Genomic DNA, 16852 nt, shown 5'->3' on the forward strand with positions numbered 1-16852 from the left:
TGATTTGGAAGTGAGTAAAGAGGGAGGGGTTGGCATGGGAGCGGTTAGAGGCGGCGCCTTGTAAAGACATCAGCTTGGGAGCATTGGTTACGGCACCTCTGCCATTCTCGCCGGCCCGGTACTCCACGAGTCCGCTGGTAGTGGCGGCTTTGAGGATCTGTGGGCAACGGAGGAGGCATAAGAAGGTGGAGGGTGCATCGGTCTGGACCCCGATTTGCAACAACCACAGGTTTGTTCCGGGCAAGCTGGAAGGCGGGTTCCAGAGCTGGCAGAGGGCAGGAATTAGAAGGATGGGGGATCTATTTATAGACGGGAGCTTTCCCAGCTTGAAGGCGTTGGAGCATAAATTTAAACTGCCGCCAAGGAATGGGTTCAGATACTTGCAAGTGTGGGACTTCCTGAGAAAGCAGCTGCCAACCTTTCTGCTGCTGCCACTGCGGGGGCTACAGGACTCCCGGTGGCACGATCAAGCAGGCATTGGGCCTGACTAAGAGCATTTGAAGGCTGTGCAAGAGCAAGGCGAGACGTTAAAGGGCATGGAGGAGGCCTTGTCGCAGCACGAGGGGCAGTTTGCCTCGTTGAAAACGGAATTGCTGCTCGTGTCGGAGTAACAAGGGCCTGAGAGCAAAAGTGCAAGATCTGGTGAATAGGTCAAGGCGGATGAACCTCAGGATGGTGGAGTGGAGGGCTCAAGGCCAACCGAGGATTTCTCGGAGATGTTCTCTCAGCTGTTGGGGTGGGGGGGGGGGAGGATAAGGTGTTCGCCCCTCTGGAGCTGGATAGAGCTGGCACTCCAGCAGAAGCCACGGCAATGAGCCACTGTGAAACATCATTCCTTTTTTATGCCGGAGCTGGCAGAGGCGACTGGTCCGAGGGGGGCTGATGGGGACTTTTTATATGAGAGACGGGTCGTGGGTTTGATGATGTTTTATTACAATGTGTTAATATTTCTTACTATTTTTCCTTGGAAGCCGGTGTTGCAAAAGGGGTATTTGATAGGGTACCAGTAGGGGAAGAGAAATATATAGTAAGAACACCAGCGTTTGGGCACTGGATGGAAGGGCGGGCTCGGAGGGATTAGGCTGTTGTTCTTGTTGGCTTTTTAGATGCGGACTCTGGGTGGGGGCTACCTCATTGGCAAGCAGGAGTATCTAATGAACGGGAGTGGAGTGGGGGGAGGGGTGCGACCCGTTGGGCCAGTTTTGGCGAGGCAGAATGGGTCTAGTTGTTTGTTTGAATGGTGGGGGGAGGGGGAAGGTATTGACTGAGGTGGCAGGTATTTTGCAAGCCATGGGGGTGGGTGGAGAGGGGGGGGGGCGAACATTGACATGGAATTTTCTTTGTCTCATCCTCGGAGTGGGGCCGGTGGCCATCTTAAGTGGGCCTGGGACCCAGTAATTTGTAAGGAGGGAATGATTTGCCACCGTTGTACTGGCTGACCCCTTGGTGAGGGGGTGAGAGACCCTCAGCAAGGTTAGGCACTGGGAAAGTGCGGGGCCTCGGGGGGCCAGTGAAAAGGGCAATTATAGGGTTTGGTGGCTGATGTAGTGTTCTTACTGGAGACTCACTTGCAGGTGCAGAACCAGACCAGGCTGCGGAAGGCCTGGCTAAGTCAGGTGTTTCATTCAGGTTTCATTAGCAGGGCCAATTGGTGTGGCGGTTCTTTTTTAAAAATATTTTCAATTAAGGGGCAATTTAGTGTGGCCAGTCCACCTACCCTGCACATCTTTGGGTTGTGGGAGTGAGACCCACGCAGACACGGGGAGAAAATGGGGTGGTGATTCTAATCAACAAAAGGGTCTGTTTTATGCGGGAAGGTCTTGCTGATCAGAGGGCTTGATACGTGATGGTTGCAGGCACATTGGAGGGGAAGGCAGTGGTGTTAGTGAATGTAAACTGCCCAAACTGGGATGATGTAAAGTTTATAAGGCGGTTGTTGATTGCAATACCGGATTTAGATAGACACCAATAGATTTTCGGGAGGGATTCCAACTGTGTGCTCGACCAAAAGCTGGATTACTCCAGGCTAAAGTCACTGGAACCTTTGGGGTTGGCCAGGGTGTTAGCGGTATTCATGGAAGAGACAAGAGGTGCAAACCATGGCGTTTATGCAGGGAAGGAGTTCTCATTTTTCCCCCCAGTGTAAGACTTTTTTGTCATGGGTAATTTTTTGTCACTTCTCCCCGGGGTAAAAGGCAGATGATTCGGCGGTGGTTATTTCTGACCATGCTCCGCACTTGGTAGATCTGACGTCAGAGGCGAGTCAGATGTAGCATACAGGATGGAGGTACTATGTAGGGCTTTTATCAGGCATTGGGTTCTGTCATAAGGTTTCCAAAGCCATTAGGGAATATGTGGAGTTTAACAAGAATAGGACGGTATAAACTTTGTGGGAGGTGTTGAAGGCGTTGATTAGAGGGAACATCATATCATAAGGCACACGTGGATGGGGAGGCCAAGGAGGAGTGACAGTAGTGAATGAGATCCTGGGAGTGGACCATGGGTATGCGAGTGACCCTGCTCCGGAATTATTAGCACACAGGAAAAAGCTACAATTGCAGTTTGACCTGCTATCTACGTCCAGGACAGTATGCCAGGGGTGGTGTAGGAGTACGGTGAGAAGGCCAGACATCACTTGCTCACCAGCTAATGCGGCAGGAGGCTGCTGGAGATGTTCAGTTTAGGGATTCAAACAGCAGGCTGGTCTCTGTCCCAGACAAGGTGAAGGGGCATTTCGAGCCTTTTATGAGTTGCTTTATAGGTTGGAGCCACCAGGGAGAAATGTAGAACGGCATACGTTTTAAGAGGATCTACAGTTTCCCAAGGTGGGGAGGAATTTCGGAAGAGCTGGAGTTATCGCTGAGAAATTTGAAAAGCCTTGGGAAAAATGCAGATGGGGATGGTCCCGGATCCAGATGGGCTCCCGATAACATTTTATAAGAAGTTGTGGATGAGTTGGTTCCATTATTAAAGGCGATGTATCATGATTCCCTAGAGCGGGGTTCTCTACGAGACGTTGCTGCAGGCATCCATCTCCCCCCTTGTGTGAAAAAGGATAAGGACCATACAGAGTGTGGGTCTGATTTCCCTGCTTAATGTAGACACAAAGCTTTTGGCCAAGATCTTGGCGCTGAGGTTGGAACCCTGACTCCCGGATGTAGTTGTGGAGGACCAGACGGGATTTGTGAAGGGCTGAAAGTTGTCATCCAATGCGGTTCTCACCCCAGCAGCTAGGCCAGAACTAGAGTTAATCGTGTCGCTGGTCGCAGAAAAAGCATTCAATAGTGTTGAGTACAGGTACCTCTTCCCCATCTTAGAGAAGATTTGACTGGGCCCTGGGTTTGTGTCGTGAGTGCAGTTGTAAGAGGCTCCTTCTGCCTGCATGCGTACCAACACCATGAGTTCAGGGTCATTTTGGCTACATGAGGCGGCACAGTGGTAAGCACTGCTGCCTCACAGCTCCAGGGACCTGATTAAATTCCGGCCTTGGGTGACTGCCTGTGTGGAGTCTGTACATTCTCCAATTGTCTGCGTGGGTGCTCCAGTTTCCTCCCACAGTCCAAAGATGTGCAGGATAGTTGGATTGGCCATTATTGCCCCTTTGTGTCTAAAACATTAGGTGGGGTTACTGGGTTATGGGGACAGGTTGAGAGTGTGGGCCTAGGTAGGATGCTCTTTCAGAGGGTTGGTGCAGACTTGATGGGCCAAATGGCCTCCTTCTGCACAGTGGTGATTCTATTCTTTAGGGGGGGGGGGAGTGAGGCAGAGGTGTCCTATGTCTCCCCTCTTGTTTGCGCTGGTGATTAATCCACTGGCTATTGCCCTGAGGGCCTCAAATAAGTGGAGAGGAATTGTTAGAGGTGGGGTGGAACACAGAGTGTCCTTGCATGCCGGTGACCTTCTGCTATACATGAGGGGTCCGGAGCCAGTGATGGGAGCATAATGAATACATTGATGAGGTTTGGCTCCTTATCTGGGTACATGTTAAATTTAGGGAAGAGTAAGAATTTTGTGGTCAGCAGCTCGGGGTGGGGGGCAGGGGTAGTTTTCGGTATTTGGGGGTCCAGGTGGCTATTTACAATCTACATAAACGACTTGGATACAGGGATCGAAGAATCTATAGCCAAATTTACAGACGGCACAAAAATAGGTGGAAAAGTAAGTTCCAATGTGGAAATAAGAGCCTTACAAATGGATACAGATAGGTCAGTGGAGTGGGCCAAAATGTGGCAGTTGGAGTTTAATGTGGATAAGACGTTATGCATTTTGGTTGGAAAAATGGAAAGGCAACTTATTATCGAAATGGAGAGACACTTTGGGGTGCTCCGTTGCAGAGGGATCTCGTTCATGAGTCACATAAACCTTGCATGCAGGTACAGCAGATAACAAAGAAAGCAAATGAAATGTTGGCATTTATAGCAAAAGGTATAGAGTACAAAGGCAAGGAAGTGTTGTTGTAACTATACAAGGCATTGGTGAGGCCACACCTGGAGTATTGTGCACAGTTTTGGTCCCCTTATTTGAGGAAAGATGTAGTGGCATTGGAGGCAGTTCAGAGGAGGTTCACTGGGTTGATTCCAGAGATGAGAGGTTTGTTGTATGAAGAGAGATTGAACAGTTTATGCCTATACTCTCTGGAGTTTAGAAGAATGTGGGAAGATCAAATTGAGGTATACAAGATGATAAAAGGTATGGATAAGATTGACGTGGAATGGATGCTTTCTCTTGTGGGGCATTTTAGAACGAGAGGTCACAGTCTTCGGATAAGAGGCAGCAAATTTAAAATCGAGTCGATGAGAAACTATTTCTCCCAAAGGGTTGTGGAATCTGTGGAATTCGCTACCCCAGAGTGTTGTGGATGCTGGGGCAGTGAGTAAATTTGAGGAGTTAGACAGATTTTTAATTGGTAATGGGTTGAAGGGATATGAAGGCCTGGCAAGACGGTGGAGTTAAGGCCAGGAGGAGCTCAGCCATGATCAAATGGCGGAGCAGACCAGATGGACAAATGGCCTAATTCTGCTCCTATATCTTATGAACCACATGAAGTCGTTGAGAACAAAACATTGTATGTTTTCAAGAAGCAGTTAGATATCGCACTTGGGGCGAAGGAGATCAAAGGATATGGGGGAAAGCAGGATTAGTTTGAGTTGGATGATCACGAAGATAATGAATGGTGGAGCAGGCTCAAAGGGCCGATGGTCCCCTCCTGCTCCTATTTTCAATGTTTCCATGTATTTGTGCCTCAGAAAGGTCAAATATGCCGAGAGGGGGTCAATTAAAGGGTTCTATCATAGATGGCAACCATTTATATTGTACTTTTTAAAAATAAATTTAGAGTATCCAATTCATTTTTTCCAATTAGGGGACAATTTAGCGTGGTCAATCCACCCAGCCTGCACATCCTTGGGTTGTGGGGGCGAAACCCATGCAAACACTGGGAGAATTTGCAAACTCCACATGGACAGCGACCCAGAGCTGGGATCGAACCTGGGACCTCAGCACCATGAGGCAGCAGTGCTACTCATTGAGCCACTGTGCTGCCCTTATATTGTACTTTAAGGAATTTGTCACTGTTAGCTGTTGTTGGGGGGAGGAGGCATAGAGGTGGGGAGGGGTGAAGGAGTAAGGGAGGGTGGGTTTACTTGGTTAATGTTCTTATTATTTGGGTTACTGTTGTTGTTTGTTATTTTTGTACTTTTTGTAATTTTGGGGTATAAAATAATAAAAGTTCAATAACATTTTTTCCAAGGAAACATATTTTTAAAAACGAATCAATGAGAATGAGAGAGAAAACTCTGCTGGCTGGAGTCATACTGAGCATAAAGGAAGATGGTTGTGGTTGTTGAAGATCAAACATCTTAATCCTAAAACATCACTGCAGGGGTTTCTGAGGGCAGTGTCTGAGGCCCAACCATTTCAGCAATGAATCATCAATGGTCCTCCCTCCACCACATTAGAAGTGGGGATGTTTGCAGATGAGTGAACAATTTGAAGCACCATCTACAACTTCTAAAATAATGAAGCATTTCTGCATATGTCTATATGTAGCAAGACTTGGACAAATTCAGGATTGACTTTGATAATAACAGGCAATGACCAACTCCACCAACAGAGGAATCAAGCATCTCCCGTAACATTCAATGGTATTACCTTCACTATCAACATTCTGGAGGTTACCATTGACCAGTAACTTAATTGGATCAATCATATGGAGCACGGTAGAGGTTAGAAATTCTGCAGTGGGAGTGCCACGGTGGCACAGTGGTTAGCACTGCTACCTCACGCCGCCGAGGACCCGGGTTTCATCCCAGCCCCAGGTCACTGATCGTGTGGAGGTTGCACATTCTTCCCGTGTCTGCATGGGTCTCATCCCCACAACCCATAGATGTGCAGGGCAGGTGGATTGGCCACGCTAAATTGCCCCTTAATTGGAAAAAGAAAATGAATTGGCTATTAAAAAAAAGAAATTCTGTGGGAATAACTCAACTTTCAACTCCTAAAAGACTGTCCATCATCTACAAGGCACAAGTCAGGAGTGTGATGGAATGCTTTCTCCTTGTCTGGATGTGTGCAACTCCAACAACACTGAAGAAGCTTGATACATCCAAAACAAAGCAGTTCACTTGATTGGCACCCCATCCATCATTCAATCTCTCCATCACCAACGTAGAGTAGCAGCAGTGCGTGCCATCTACATGATCGGCAAGGCTCCTTAAGCAGCACCTTCCAAACCCATGACCACCACCATCTGGAAGGACAAGGGCATGAGAACACCGCCATGTGGAAGTTCCCCTTCAAGCCACTCACAACCCTGACTTAGAAACATATTGCTGTCCCTTCACAGTCTCTGGAACATCCTTCCCAATAGCACTGCGGGTCTTCCTACAATGCATGGTTACAGTGATTCAAGACAGCAGCTCTCAACCAGCTTCTCATGGGCAATTAGGGATGAGCAACAAGTATTGGCCTTGCCAGCGTTGCCCACATCCCATGAACAAACGCAATACTAATGAACAGAACTGAGTGATTAGTCCTGACAAGATATCTTTACATAATTATCAACATTTAAGGGATTTCACTCTCTCCACCAGAAAACATTTGATTATTTATGATGCAAGACAGGAGTTTTTTTCCTTTATGATCTGTACAGCTTACAGTTTGTCTGATTAATTATTAGTATTTCCAAAGCATTTTTCTGCACTAGCATTTATTATGTTTAGAATATATATATTCTGTTAATATAAATAGGTCTCAGTTTATTTTCCTCTTAATTCCACGCTCATACACTTCAGTCATCAACACATAAAGCAACAACTTGTTAGTAAAGACACAATTCTTATTTTCCACCTTGGAATTTTATATTCTTATTTTGTGAAGCTCCTCTGAAGCTCTTTCTCTTTTACAACAATGAAAATACCAGCTATAGACCAAATAAACTTACTTCAGCCCCTTGCATTTGTGCAGAACGGGTTCCAACCGCTGGAGTCCTTCACATTGAATGTAGCACTTTTGTAGACTGAGATATTTTATTGTATCACACAGTCCAATGGTCTGAGACAGGACCGCACAGTCAATTGGGGTCAATCGCAATTCACGAAACGTAAGTGCTTGCATAGATCCCACCGTGGACTGAGCCAGTGCTTTATTCTGAGACTCAAACAGGTAGTGAAATGTGTTCAGCAGGTTCCTTTTACCAGTTTCATTTTTTGTATTTACAATCTGACCTTCAACCTTCTCCTTCACCCAGTCAATCACTCGGCAGGTTGTTTGATGAAGAAATCGACCCAGAAACTCCTCCAGGGGCCGAGCTGACTGTGAGGAGGAGAGACCAGCAACAAAACGGAGAAATATCTCAAATCGTCCATCTCCCTTGCTGTGGGCGTCACAGAGGAGTTTCCCGATATTCTCGCGATTTGGAGTCAGGAATAGTGCGAGTGCAGCTGCAAACTCCTGGATGGTGAGGTGTGGGAATGTGTAAACCACACTCTGGGCAGAATCATCTCTCTCCAAAAGTTCCATCAGGAACCCAGACAGGAACTGGGAAGGTTGCAGATTGTACTCGATTAAATCACCATTTCTAAACACAATCTTCTTCTCAGATACTCCTGTGAAGGCCATCTCACCAAGCTTCAGTAACACATCACGGGGGCTTTCAATCTCTTGGCTATGATTTTTCAGAATGTTGTAAATATAGTAGGAATATAGTTGGGTGATGGTCTTGGGAATTTGCTGCTGTTTCCTGTCACTTTGTGTAAAGAAGGGGCCCAGTGACAGGCCGAGGATCCAGCAGTAGGAAGGGTTGTAGCACATGGTGTACAGGATCTCGTTCTCCTTCACATGTTTGAAAACAGCTGTTGCCACCATCTGATTTTCAAAAAACTTATTGAAATATTCCTTCCGTTCATCACCAACAAATCCCAGGATTTCAGCCCAGACACTGATCTCAGCCTTTTCCAATAAATGTAATGCAGTGGGGCGGGTGGTCACTAGCACTGAACATCCTGGGAGCAGCTTGTGCTGTATTAAACTGTACACAATGTCAGACACTTCACACCAGCATTCGGGACCTGTGCACATGGACTGAGGTTCTGTATTTCTCCGATTGCCAGCAAAATTGATCATTTCCTTGAATTCATCCAAACCATCGAATATAAACAGCAATCCCTCTGGGTTCTTCCAGAGCTCTCCCAGAACATTCCCAAAGTAAGGATAGAAATTGAGGATCAGATTCCTCAGGTTTATTCTACAGTTAATACTATTCAAATCCCGGAATTTAAAACTGAAAACAAATTGAAAGTGTGGGTATATTTTCCCAGTGGCCCAGTCATAAACCATCTTTTGTACCATTGTTGTTTTTCCAATTCCTGGGACTCCACTCACTGCTGCTGAATTTCCAGATTTGGATTTTTTCTGGGAAAAACTGCTCTGGAACAGTTGATCAGTTCGGATCTTTTCCAGTTCTCTCCGCAGATGTTTCTCTCTCCACTCTTCATGGTCTCGGCCTCTTGCCAGCAGTTCATGTTCTACAAGTGTCCGATCTCGAACAGTAGAAATGATCGTCAGCTCAGCGTATCGATTAACCAGCTGGAAAATCTTAACCTTCTCCTTTATTAGGATAGTGTTGACTCTCAGTGTTTCAGTTTGTACCCAGAGTGTCTCCTTGTGTTTCTGCTGAACATCTTGAATTAGAACAGACAGAAAGTGATTCTCAATTTTATTACTGATAGAAAAACAACTTTCCAAGTCTATTTTTGCATTCAGTAAAATGGGATAAGATGGCTTTCACACTTCCAATAGAGATAGTTGTACAAGTTAAAACTCAGTTATTGGAATCGCTGCTGAAAAGATACCAGTGGCTGAGCTAATATTTACCAAACATGGAGGTTTCTCTGAAGCTATATTTTCTCTCTAATGATGAATGCAATTCGGGTAGCACGGTAGCACAAGTGGATAGCACTGTGGCTTCACGGCGCCAGGGTCCCAGGTTCGATTCCCCGCTGGGTCACTGTCTGGGTGGAGTCTGCATGTTCTCCCCGTGACTGCGTGGGTTTCCTCCGAGTGCTCCGGTTTCCTCTCAGTCCAAAGACGTGCAGGTTAGGTGGATTGGCCATGATAAATTGCCCAAAAAGGTTCGCTGGTGTTATTGGGTTACCGGGGATAGGGTGGAAGTGAGGGCTTAAGTGGGTCAGTGTAGACTCGATGGGCCAAATGGCCTCCTTCTGCACTGTGTGTTCTATGTTCTACAGCCTGTCCTGTTTGACAAACAATGCGTTATAAATCCTCACACCCTCCTGGTTAGAAGCCAAGAGGGGTTCTACTGCAAGGGATCCTAAGCTGGGAGTTGTGACCCCAATGGGTTAACAGACATGTGGGGAATCGCAAGCTTCCCCTCCTCCAAGGCAGTGAAGAGGAGACTGACTTCCCAGTCATGAAATTGCTTGATGCTGTCACAAATGCTCTTGAACCGTAAGGAACATTGAATGGCAAACAGGTCAAGGATTTTTTTTTCCACTGACTTAGCAGAGGCAAAGGTAAGCAAATCAGACTAACTGGTTGGCTGACATATCTGGGAGTTGCAGGAAACCAGGACGTCAGAGGCTGAGCTGGGAAGGCGAGTCGCAAATTCAAACTTGGCTGTAAATCTCTGCTCCAGCCTGCCTGATGTCTCAGACTCCTTTACCCCAGAATAATGACTCAGCTAGATCAAAAGCAGGGAGAGGGGATGATTACTGCGAGTATGTAGGGGTGGGGTGTGGGGGGAGGAGGCGGCATGCAGCAGAGTAGGAGAGTCTGAGGAGTGCAGTCTTGGGGCCAGAGGGGCTTATTATAATGCGCCCAGGATAGGTAAGGATCAAAGGCAGCAAATACATGGGAACACCAACACCTAGAGGTTCCCTGCCATGTCACTCACCATCTTGACTTGGAAATATATTGCGGCTCTGTCACTGGGTGAACTTAGTTCTGTGTCCATGGTTGAGGAGTACAGGGGTGATCTGCTCCCGGTGTCCAGCACTGTTGTCTGCCTGGACAGCACTGTGCTACGGGAATCATGCAGCCTCCCCTTTGACCGACTGAAGTTTAACCGAGGGTGGAGTGTAAGATGAGAGTGTGGTTGACAAAGACAAGGGGTGGGGTGGGGGGGGGGGGGGGGGTTAATGTGAAAGGAAGGCTATGCAAGAGGAGGGTGGGAAGGGCAAGGAGGCACTATGAAGTCAGAGAGCAAGGAGGTGCCTCCGCACATCGAATGAAAATTGGAGAATTCCTCACATCATGTGTACTGAGTAGGGGACAATAGACAGGGGACAAACTGTTGCTTCAGGACTCAACCAGGTCATCTGTTATATTACCTACAGTTTTATAGTGACCAAATCACAGTTAAGAGTTACTGTCATTCCGAAGATATGTAGCGATGATTTAAGGTAATCAAAACAGAAAATGCTGGAAACACAAAGAAGGTTAGGCAGCATCTGTGAAGAGAGGAAAGGAGCCTGCATTTTAGGTCGATGATTCTGCATCAGAAACAGAGGCCAATCAGCCCTTTCAGCCTACTCAGCCATTCATTATGATCATGGCTAATCATTCAACTTAATAGCCTTCCGCCCCCCATATCCTTTGACCCCCTTCACCCCAAGTGCTATATCTAACTGCTTCTTGAAAACATACAATGTTTTGGCCTCAACTACTTCCTGTGGTAACAAATATCACAGGCCGACCACTCTCTGGGTGAACAAATTTCTCCTCACCTCTGTCCTAAATGGTCTACCCCGTATCCTCAGACTGTGACCCCTGGTTCTTGACACCCTGAGCATTGGGGACATCCTTCTTGCATCTATATTGTCTAGTCCTGTTAGAATCTTATAGGTTTTACTGAGATCACCCCTCATTCTTCTGAACTCCAGCAAATACAATCCTAACCGACTCAATCTCACCTCATATGTAAGACCCGCCATCCCAGGAATCAATCTGGTAAACCTTTGCTGCACTTTCTCCAAAGCAAGAACATCCTTCCTCAGATGAGACCAAAACTGCACACAATATTCCAGATGTCGCCTCACCAACGCCCAATATAATTGCAGCAAGGCATCCCTGGTCCTGTATTGGAATCCTCTTGCAATGAAGGCCATCATACTATTTGCCTTCTGTGCCGCCTGCTGTACCTGCATGCTTACCATCAGTGACTGGTGCATGAGGACACCCAGGTCGTGTTGCACATTCCCCACTCCTAATCTATGGCCATTGAGATAATCGTCTGCCTTCCCGTCTTTGCTACCAAACCTCGCATTGATCCAAATTATGCTGCATCTGCCATTCATTTACTCACTCACTCAACTTGTCCAAATCACACTGAAGAATCTTGGCATCCTCCTCACAGCTCACCCTCCAATCCAACACTGTGTTCTGCAAATTTGGTGACATTACATTTTGTTGCCTCATTTAAATCATTAATATATATTGTGAATAGCTGATGTGGTGAAGTGTCATCGACTGGAAATATTTACTCGGTTTCTCTCTCCACAGAAACTGCCAGACCTGCTCAGTGTTTCCAGCAATTAGTTTTTATTTCAGATTTTCAGCCTCCACAATGTTTTACTCATGATTCTAGTCAATGAATTAAGGCAATAGAAGTTGAAATTGAGATAAGGATGAGCGTTTAGATGGATTTTGTTTGGTCAACAGACTTCGCTATTCAAATGTTTTAATTCACATTCACTTCTGAAAGGTCTGGCTGTAATCTTTAGACTATGGGCGCGATTCTCAAGAGATATTTCTGAGTTCATCTATGGCGTGGTTTTTCAGGGGGTTTCCCACTTACTGTGTGGGCGAGTTCCCCACCGCTATTTAATTACACTTAGTCATGTTTTTAGGCCCTGGAGAGTTTCTCACCGGTTTAGCCCACACTTAGAATTTTGTTCAGCACTGGGGAGCTGAACTCCATTTAGAAAGAGTGGCATTTTGAAAGGGTGCCCTGATCTCTAAGTGAGCTTATGGGTCCCCCACCCCCCCACCCATGAGCAATGTCAACCCCCACACATATGGGCACAACCCCACACGCCCCAAGTGAGGTCATTCTGCTGTTGGGTCCACATAGGTCCACCCTCTGAGGCCCCCTCGCAGCACTCCCTCCCTTCCAGGACCCCACCCATCAAACCTCCAACCCCCCCAGAGGCCTTACTTACCTGTCCTACACACCCCCACTATTCAAACCTCCCCTTCTACCCTCCTTTCATGGGCGTGGCCCCCCTCACCCCCTGGCAGTGCCACCCTGGGCCCCGGGGCAATGCTCCTGCCAACTTGGCAGTGCCACCCAGGCACCTTCTCAGTGCCAGGGTGACAGTGCCAAGGTGCCAGCTGGACAGTGCCAAGGTGCCCACATTCCAAAAGACGTGCTGTTAGGTGAATTGGACATTCTGAATTCTCCCTCTTTGTATCCGAACAGGCGCCAGAATTATTATTATTATTCCTGGAGGAGGACCAAGGGGTCACCCTGCACTTACCCTGACCACCCTGGGGTCTTCAACGGCACGGGTAAATCAGAGTGCTGTTCCGCCTGGTCCACGTTTGGATAGACAGGATAAAGGATAGACAGGATGGAACTGGAAATGTAGTTGCTTTCTTAGTTAAAGATGCTATTGAGGCTTTATTAAGTAATTATATTGGCACAAAAGGCCAAAATGCTGAATCGATCCGGGTGGAAATAAAAAGCAAGGGAAAAAACTCTTTGGTAGGAGTAATTTACAGGCCACTGAGAAATACATCCAAAGTGGAGCATAGGATAAACCAAGAAATAATGAGGGCTTGTGAGAAGGGCACAACAGTAATCATGGGTGGTTTTAATATGCATATAGACTGGATTAATCAAATTGGCAAGGGTAGCCTCGAGGGATATGTCATAGAGTGTATGAGGGATTGTTTCTTAGAACAATATGTTATGGAGCAAACCAGGGAGCAGGCTATTTTAGATTTAGCATTATGTAATGAAAAAGGGTTGATAAATAGTCTTGTCATTAAGGATCCTCTTGGAAAGAGTGAACACAGCATGCTAGAATTTCAAATTCAGATTGAGTGATAGAAGACAGTGCCATATAAGAGTTTTAGCGTTGGGAAGAGGTAATTAAACAGGGCTGAGGAAAGACTTGGCCCAAGTAGAGTGGGCACAGATAATTGAGGGCAGGACAGCTGAGGAACAATGGCAGATGTTCAGGGAGATATTAAATACCTCTTAATTAAAGTATATTCCTGAGAGGAAGAGGAATTGTAAAAGGGAGAAAAATGTTCCATGGCTAAACAAGGAAGTCAAGGACGACAAAGTCAAAATCGAGGGCATATGTAAAAGCTAGTGAATGGTAAGCTGGAGGATTGGGAGGACTTTAAGGTTCAGCAAAAGGCTGCTAAAAATAAAATCAAAAGAGCTAAGATGAACTGCGAAAGGAAATTAGCAGAAAACATAAACACTGAGACGAAAAGCTTCTGTAAGTATATAAAGAGGAAGAGAATAGCTAAAGTAAATGTTAGCCCTTTAGTGGACGATGTTGGCTGGGTAATAATGGGGAACACAGTGACGGCAGAGGCACTGAACCAATATTTTGCCTCTGCCTTCACAATAGCAGATAATAAAACATTTCTAAAAACTAAAGTTGATGCAGAGGAACTTGGTGCAATAAACATCACTAGGGGAACGGTATTGAAAAAACTGATAGGATTAAAGGCAGATAAGTCTTTGGGACTTGATAGCCTGCACCCCAGGATATTAAGGGAGGTGACAGCAGAGATAGTGGATGCATTGGTTATGATATTTCAGAATTCCTTGGATTCTGGAAGGGTGCTGGTGGATTGGGAACATGCTAATGTGACGCCCCTATTCAAAAAGGGAGAGAGGCAAAATGTAGGAAACTATAGACTGGTTTGCTTTACCTCTGTGGTGGGGAAGGTGTTGAAATCAATCATGAAGGAGGAGATGACTGAACATTCGGAAAGACAAAATGCAATCCACCATTGTCAGCATGGTTTTATGAAGGGTAACTCATGCTTGACAAAATTGCTTGAGTTCTTTGAGGACGTAACCAGCAATGTGGATGATGGGCAACCTGTGGATGTGGTACATCTAGACTTCCAGAAGTCATTTGACAAGGTGTCGCATAAAACACTGATCCAGAAGGTGAAGTCGCAGGGAATTGGGGGTGGAATAATAGATTGGATTGAGGATTGGCTGACTGACAGAAAGCAGAAAGTTGGGATAAATGGGTCCTTCTCTGGCTGGCAAACTGTAACTAGTGGGGTGCCACAGAGGTCAGTCCTCACACCTCAACGGTTTATAATCTATATAAATGATCTGCAAGCAGGGATAGAGTACAACATAACAAAATTTGCAGATGATACTAAAATAGGTGGGAAAGCAGGCAGTGAAGAGGAGATAACAAATTTACAGATGGATAGAGATAGGCTAAAAGATTGGGCCAAAATTTGGTAGACACAGCCTAATGTCCATAAGTGTGAGGATATTCATTTTGGCCGAAAAAATAGAAGGCAAGTTATTATCTAAATGGAAAGCAGATTTAAAATGTGTCTGGGCAGAGGGATCTGGGTGTCTTTGTTCATGAATCGCAGAAAGTCGGTCTGCAGGTACAGCATGTAATTAAAAAGGCAAATGGAATGTTGGCGTTTATTGCAAAAGGACTGGAGTATAAAAGTAGAGAAGTGTTGTTGAAATTGCATAGAGTGTTGGCGAGACTACATCTGGAGTTTTCTGTCCAAATTTGGTCTCCTTGGCTGAGGAAGGATAGAACATAGAACATAGAACAGTACAGCACAGAACAGGCCCTTCGGCCCTCAATGTTGTGCCGAGCCATGATCACCCTACTCAAACCCACGTATCCACCCTATACCCGCAACCCAACAACCCCCCCCCCCCTTAACCTTACTTTTATTAGAACACTACGGGCAATTTAGCATGGCCAATCCACCTAACCCGCACATCTTTGGACTGTGGGAGGAATCCGGAGCACCCGGAGGAAACCCACGCACACAGGGGGAGGACGTGCAGACTCCACACAGACAGTGACCCAGCCGGGAATCGAACCTGGGACCCTGGAGCTGTGAAGCATTTATGCTAACCACCATGCTACCCTGCTGCCCATGTGATGTGGTGGCATTGGAGGCAGTTCAGAGGAGGTTCACCAGATTGCTTCTGGGGATGAAAGAGTTGATGTATGAGGAGCGATTAAACAGGCTTAGGGCAACACGGTGGCACAGTGGTTAGCACTGCTGCCTCACAGCACCGAGGACCCAGGTGGAATCCCGGCCCCGGGTCACTGTTTGTATGGACATTGCACATTCTCTCCGTGACTGTGTGGGTCTCACCCCCGCAACCCAAAGATGTGCAGGGTAGGTGAATTGGCGACGCTAAATTGTCCATTAATTGGAAAGAAAAATAATTGGGTACTTTAAATTGAAGAAAAAAGTTTGGGCTTATACTCGCTGGAGTTTAGGAGGATGAGAGGGGATCTGATCGAGGTATATTAAATACTAAAAGGGGTTGATGAAGTAAAAGCAGACCATTAAATACTAAAAGGGGTTCATAAAGTAAAAGCAGACCAAATGTTCCCCTTGCAGGACAATCTGGAACGAGAAATCATGGCCTTTGGTTGAGAGGCGGTAGGTTTAGAACGGAGATGAGGAGTAACTGCTGCTCACAGAGGGTGGTGAATTTGTGGAACTCACTGCCCCATAGTGCGGTGGAATCGGAGTCATTAAGTGGTTTCAAGAAGGAAATAGATATATTTCTGATGGAAAACAGGTGAAAGGGATATGGGGAACAGATCTGGAGGTGGATTTGAGACGAAGAAGAGATAAGTCATGATCTGATTGAATGGTGAAGAAGGCTCGAAGCGCTGAATAGCCAACTTCTGCTCCTCATACCTATGTTCCTATGCTGATCAAATCACCTCTTCATCTTAATTCCAGGGAACAGAAACCTGTCTGAGGAATCTTTCCCTGTAATTAAACTCTTGGAGTTCAAGTATCATCCTAGGTATCAATCTACTATATTCACTCTGAGCCCAATATATCTCTTCTGACATGTTGTATGCATGTGAGGAACTGCTCATCATCCTGTAGGTTATCATCTAACCAGGGTTTTGTACAGCTAAAGCATGACTTCTACCCCTCGTATCCTTAATAATAATCTTTATTCTTGTCACAAGTAGGCTGACATTAACACTTCAATGAAGTTACTGTGAAAATCTCCTATTCGCCACATTCTGCTGCCTGTTCGGGTACACAGAGGGAGAATTCAGAATGTCCAATTCAACTAACAAGCACATCGTTCGGGACTAGTGTGAGAAAACCTTGTCCT

The 16852-nt window shown here is 46.1% G+C and overlaps 1 protein-coding gene across 4 annotated transcripts in view; it reads right to left on the reverse strand.

The window, feature by feature from the left end:
* LOC119967830 (NACHT, LRR and PYD domains-containing protein 3-like) overlaps positions 1-16852 on the reverse strand; it is a 78573-nt gene that overhangs the window by 24034 nt on the left and 37687 nt on the right. For all 4 annotated transcript variants that reach the window (XM_038800859.1, XM_038800861.1, XM_038800860.1 and 1 more), the window contains one exon: positions 7442-9179. In XM_038800859.1, the coding sequence (XP_038656787.1) occupies positions 7442-9179 (1738 nt within the window). The remainder of the gene's footprint in view (positions 1-7441; positions 9180-16852) is intronic.

The sequence above is a fragment of the Scyliorhinus canicula genome, chromosome 6, assembly GCF_902713615.1.
Source record: "Scyliorhinus canicula chromosome 6, sScyCan1.1, whole genome shotgun sequence".
Lineage (NCBI taxonomy): Eukaryota > Metazoa > Chordata > Chondrichthyes > Carcharhiniformes > Scyliorhinidae > Scyliorhinus > Scyliorhinus canicula.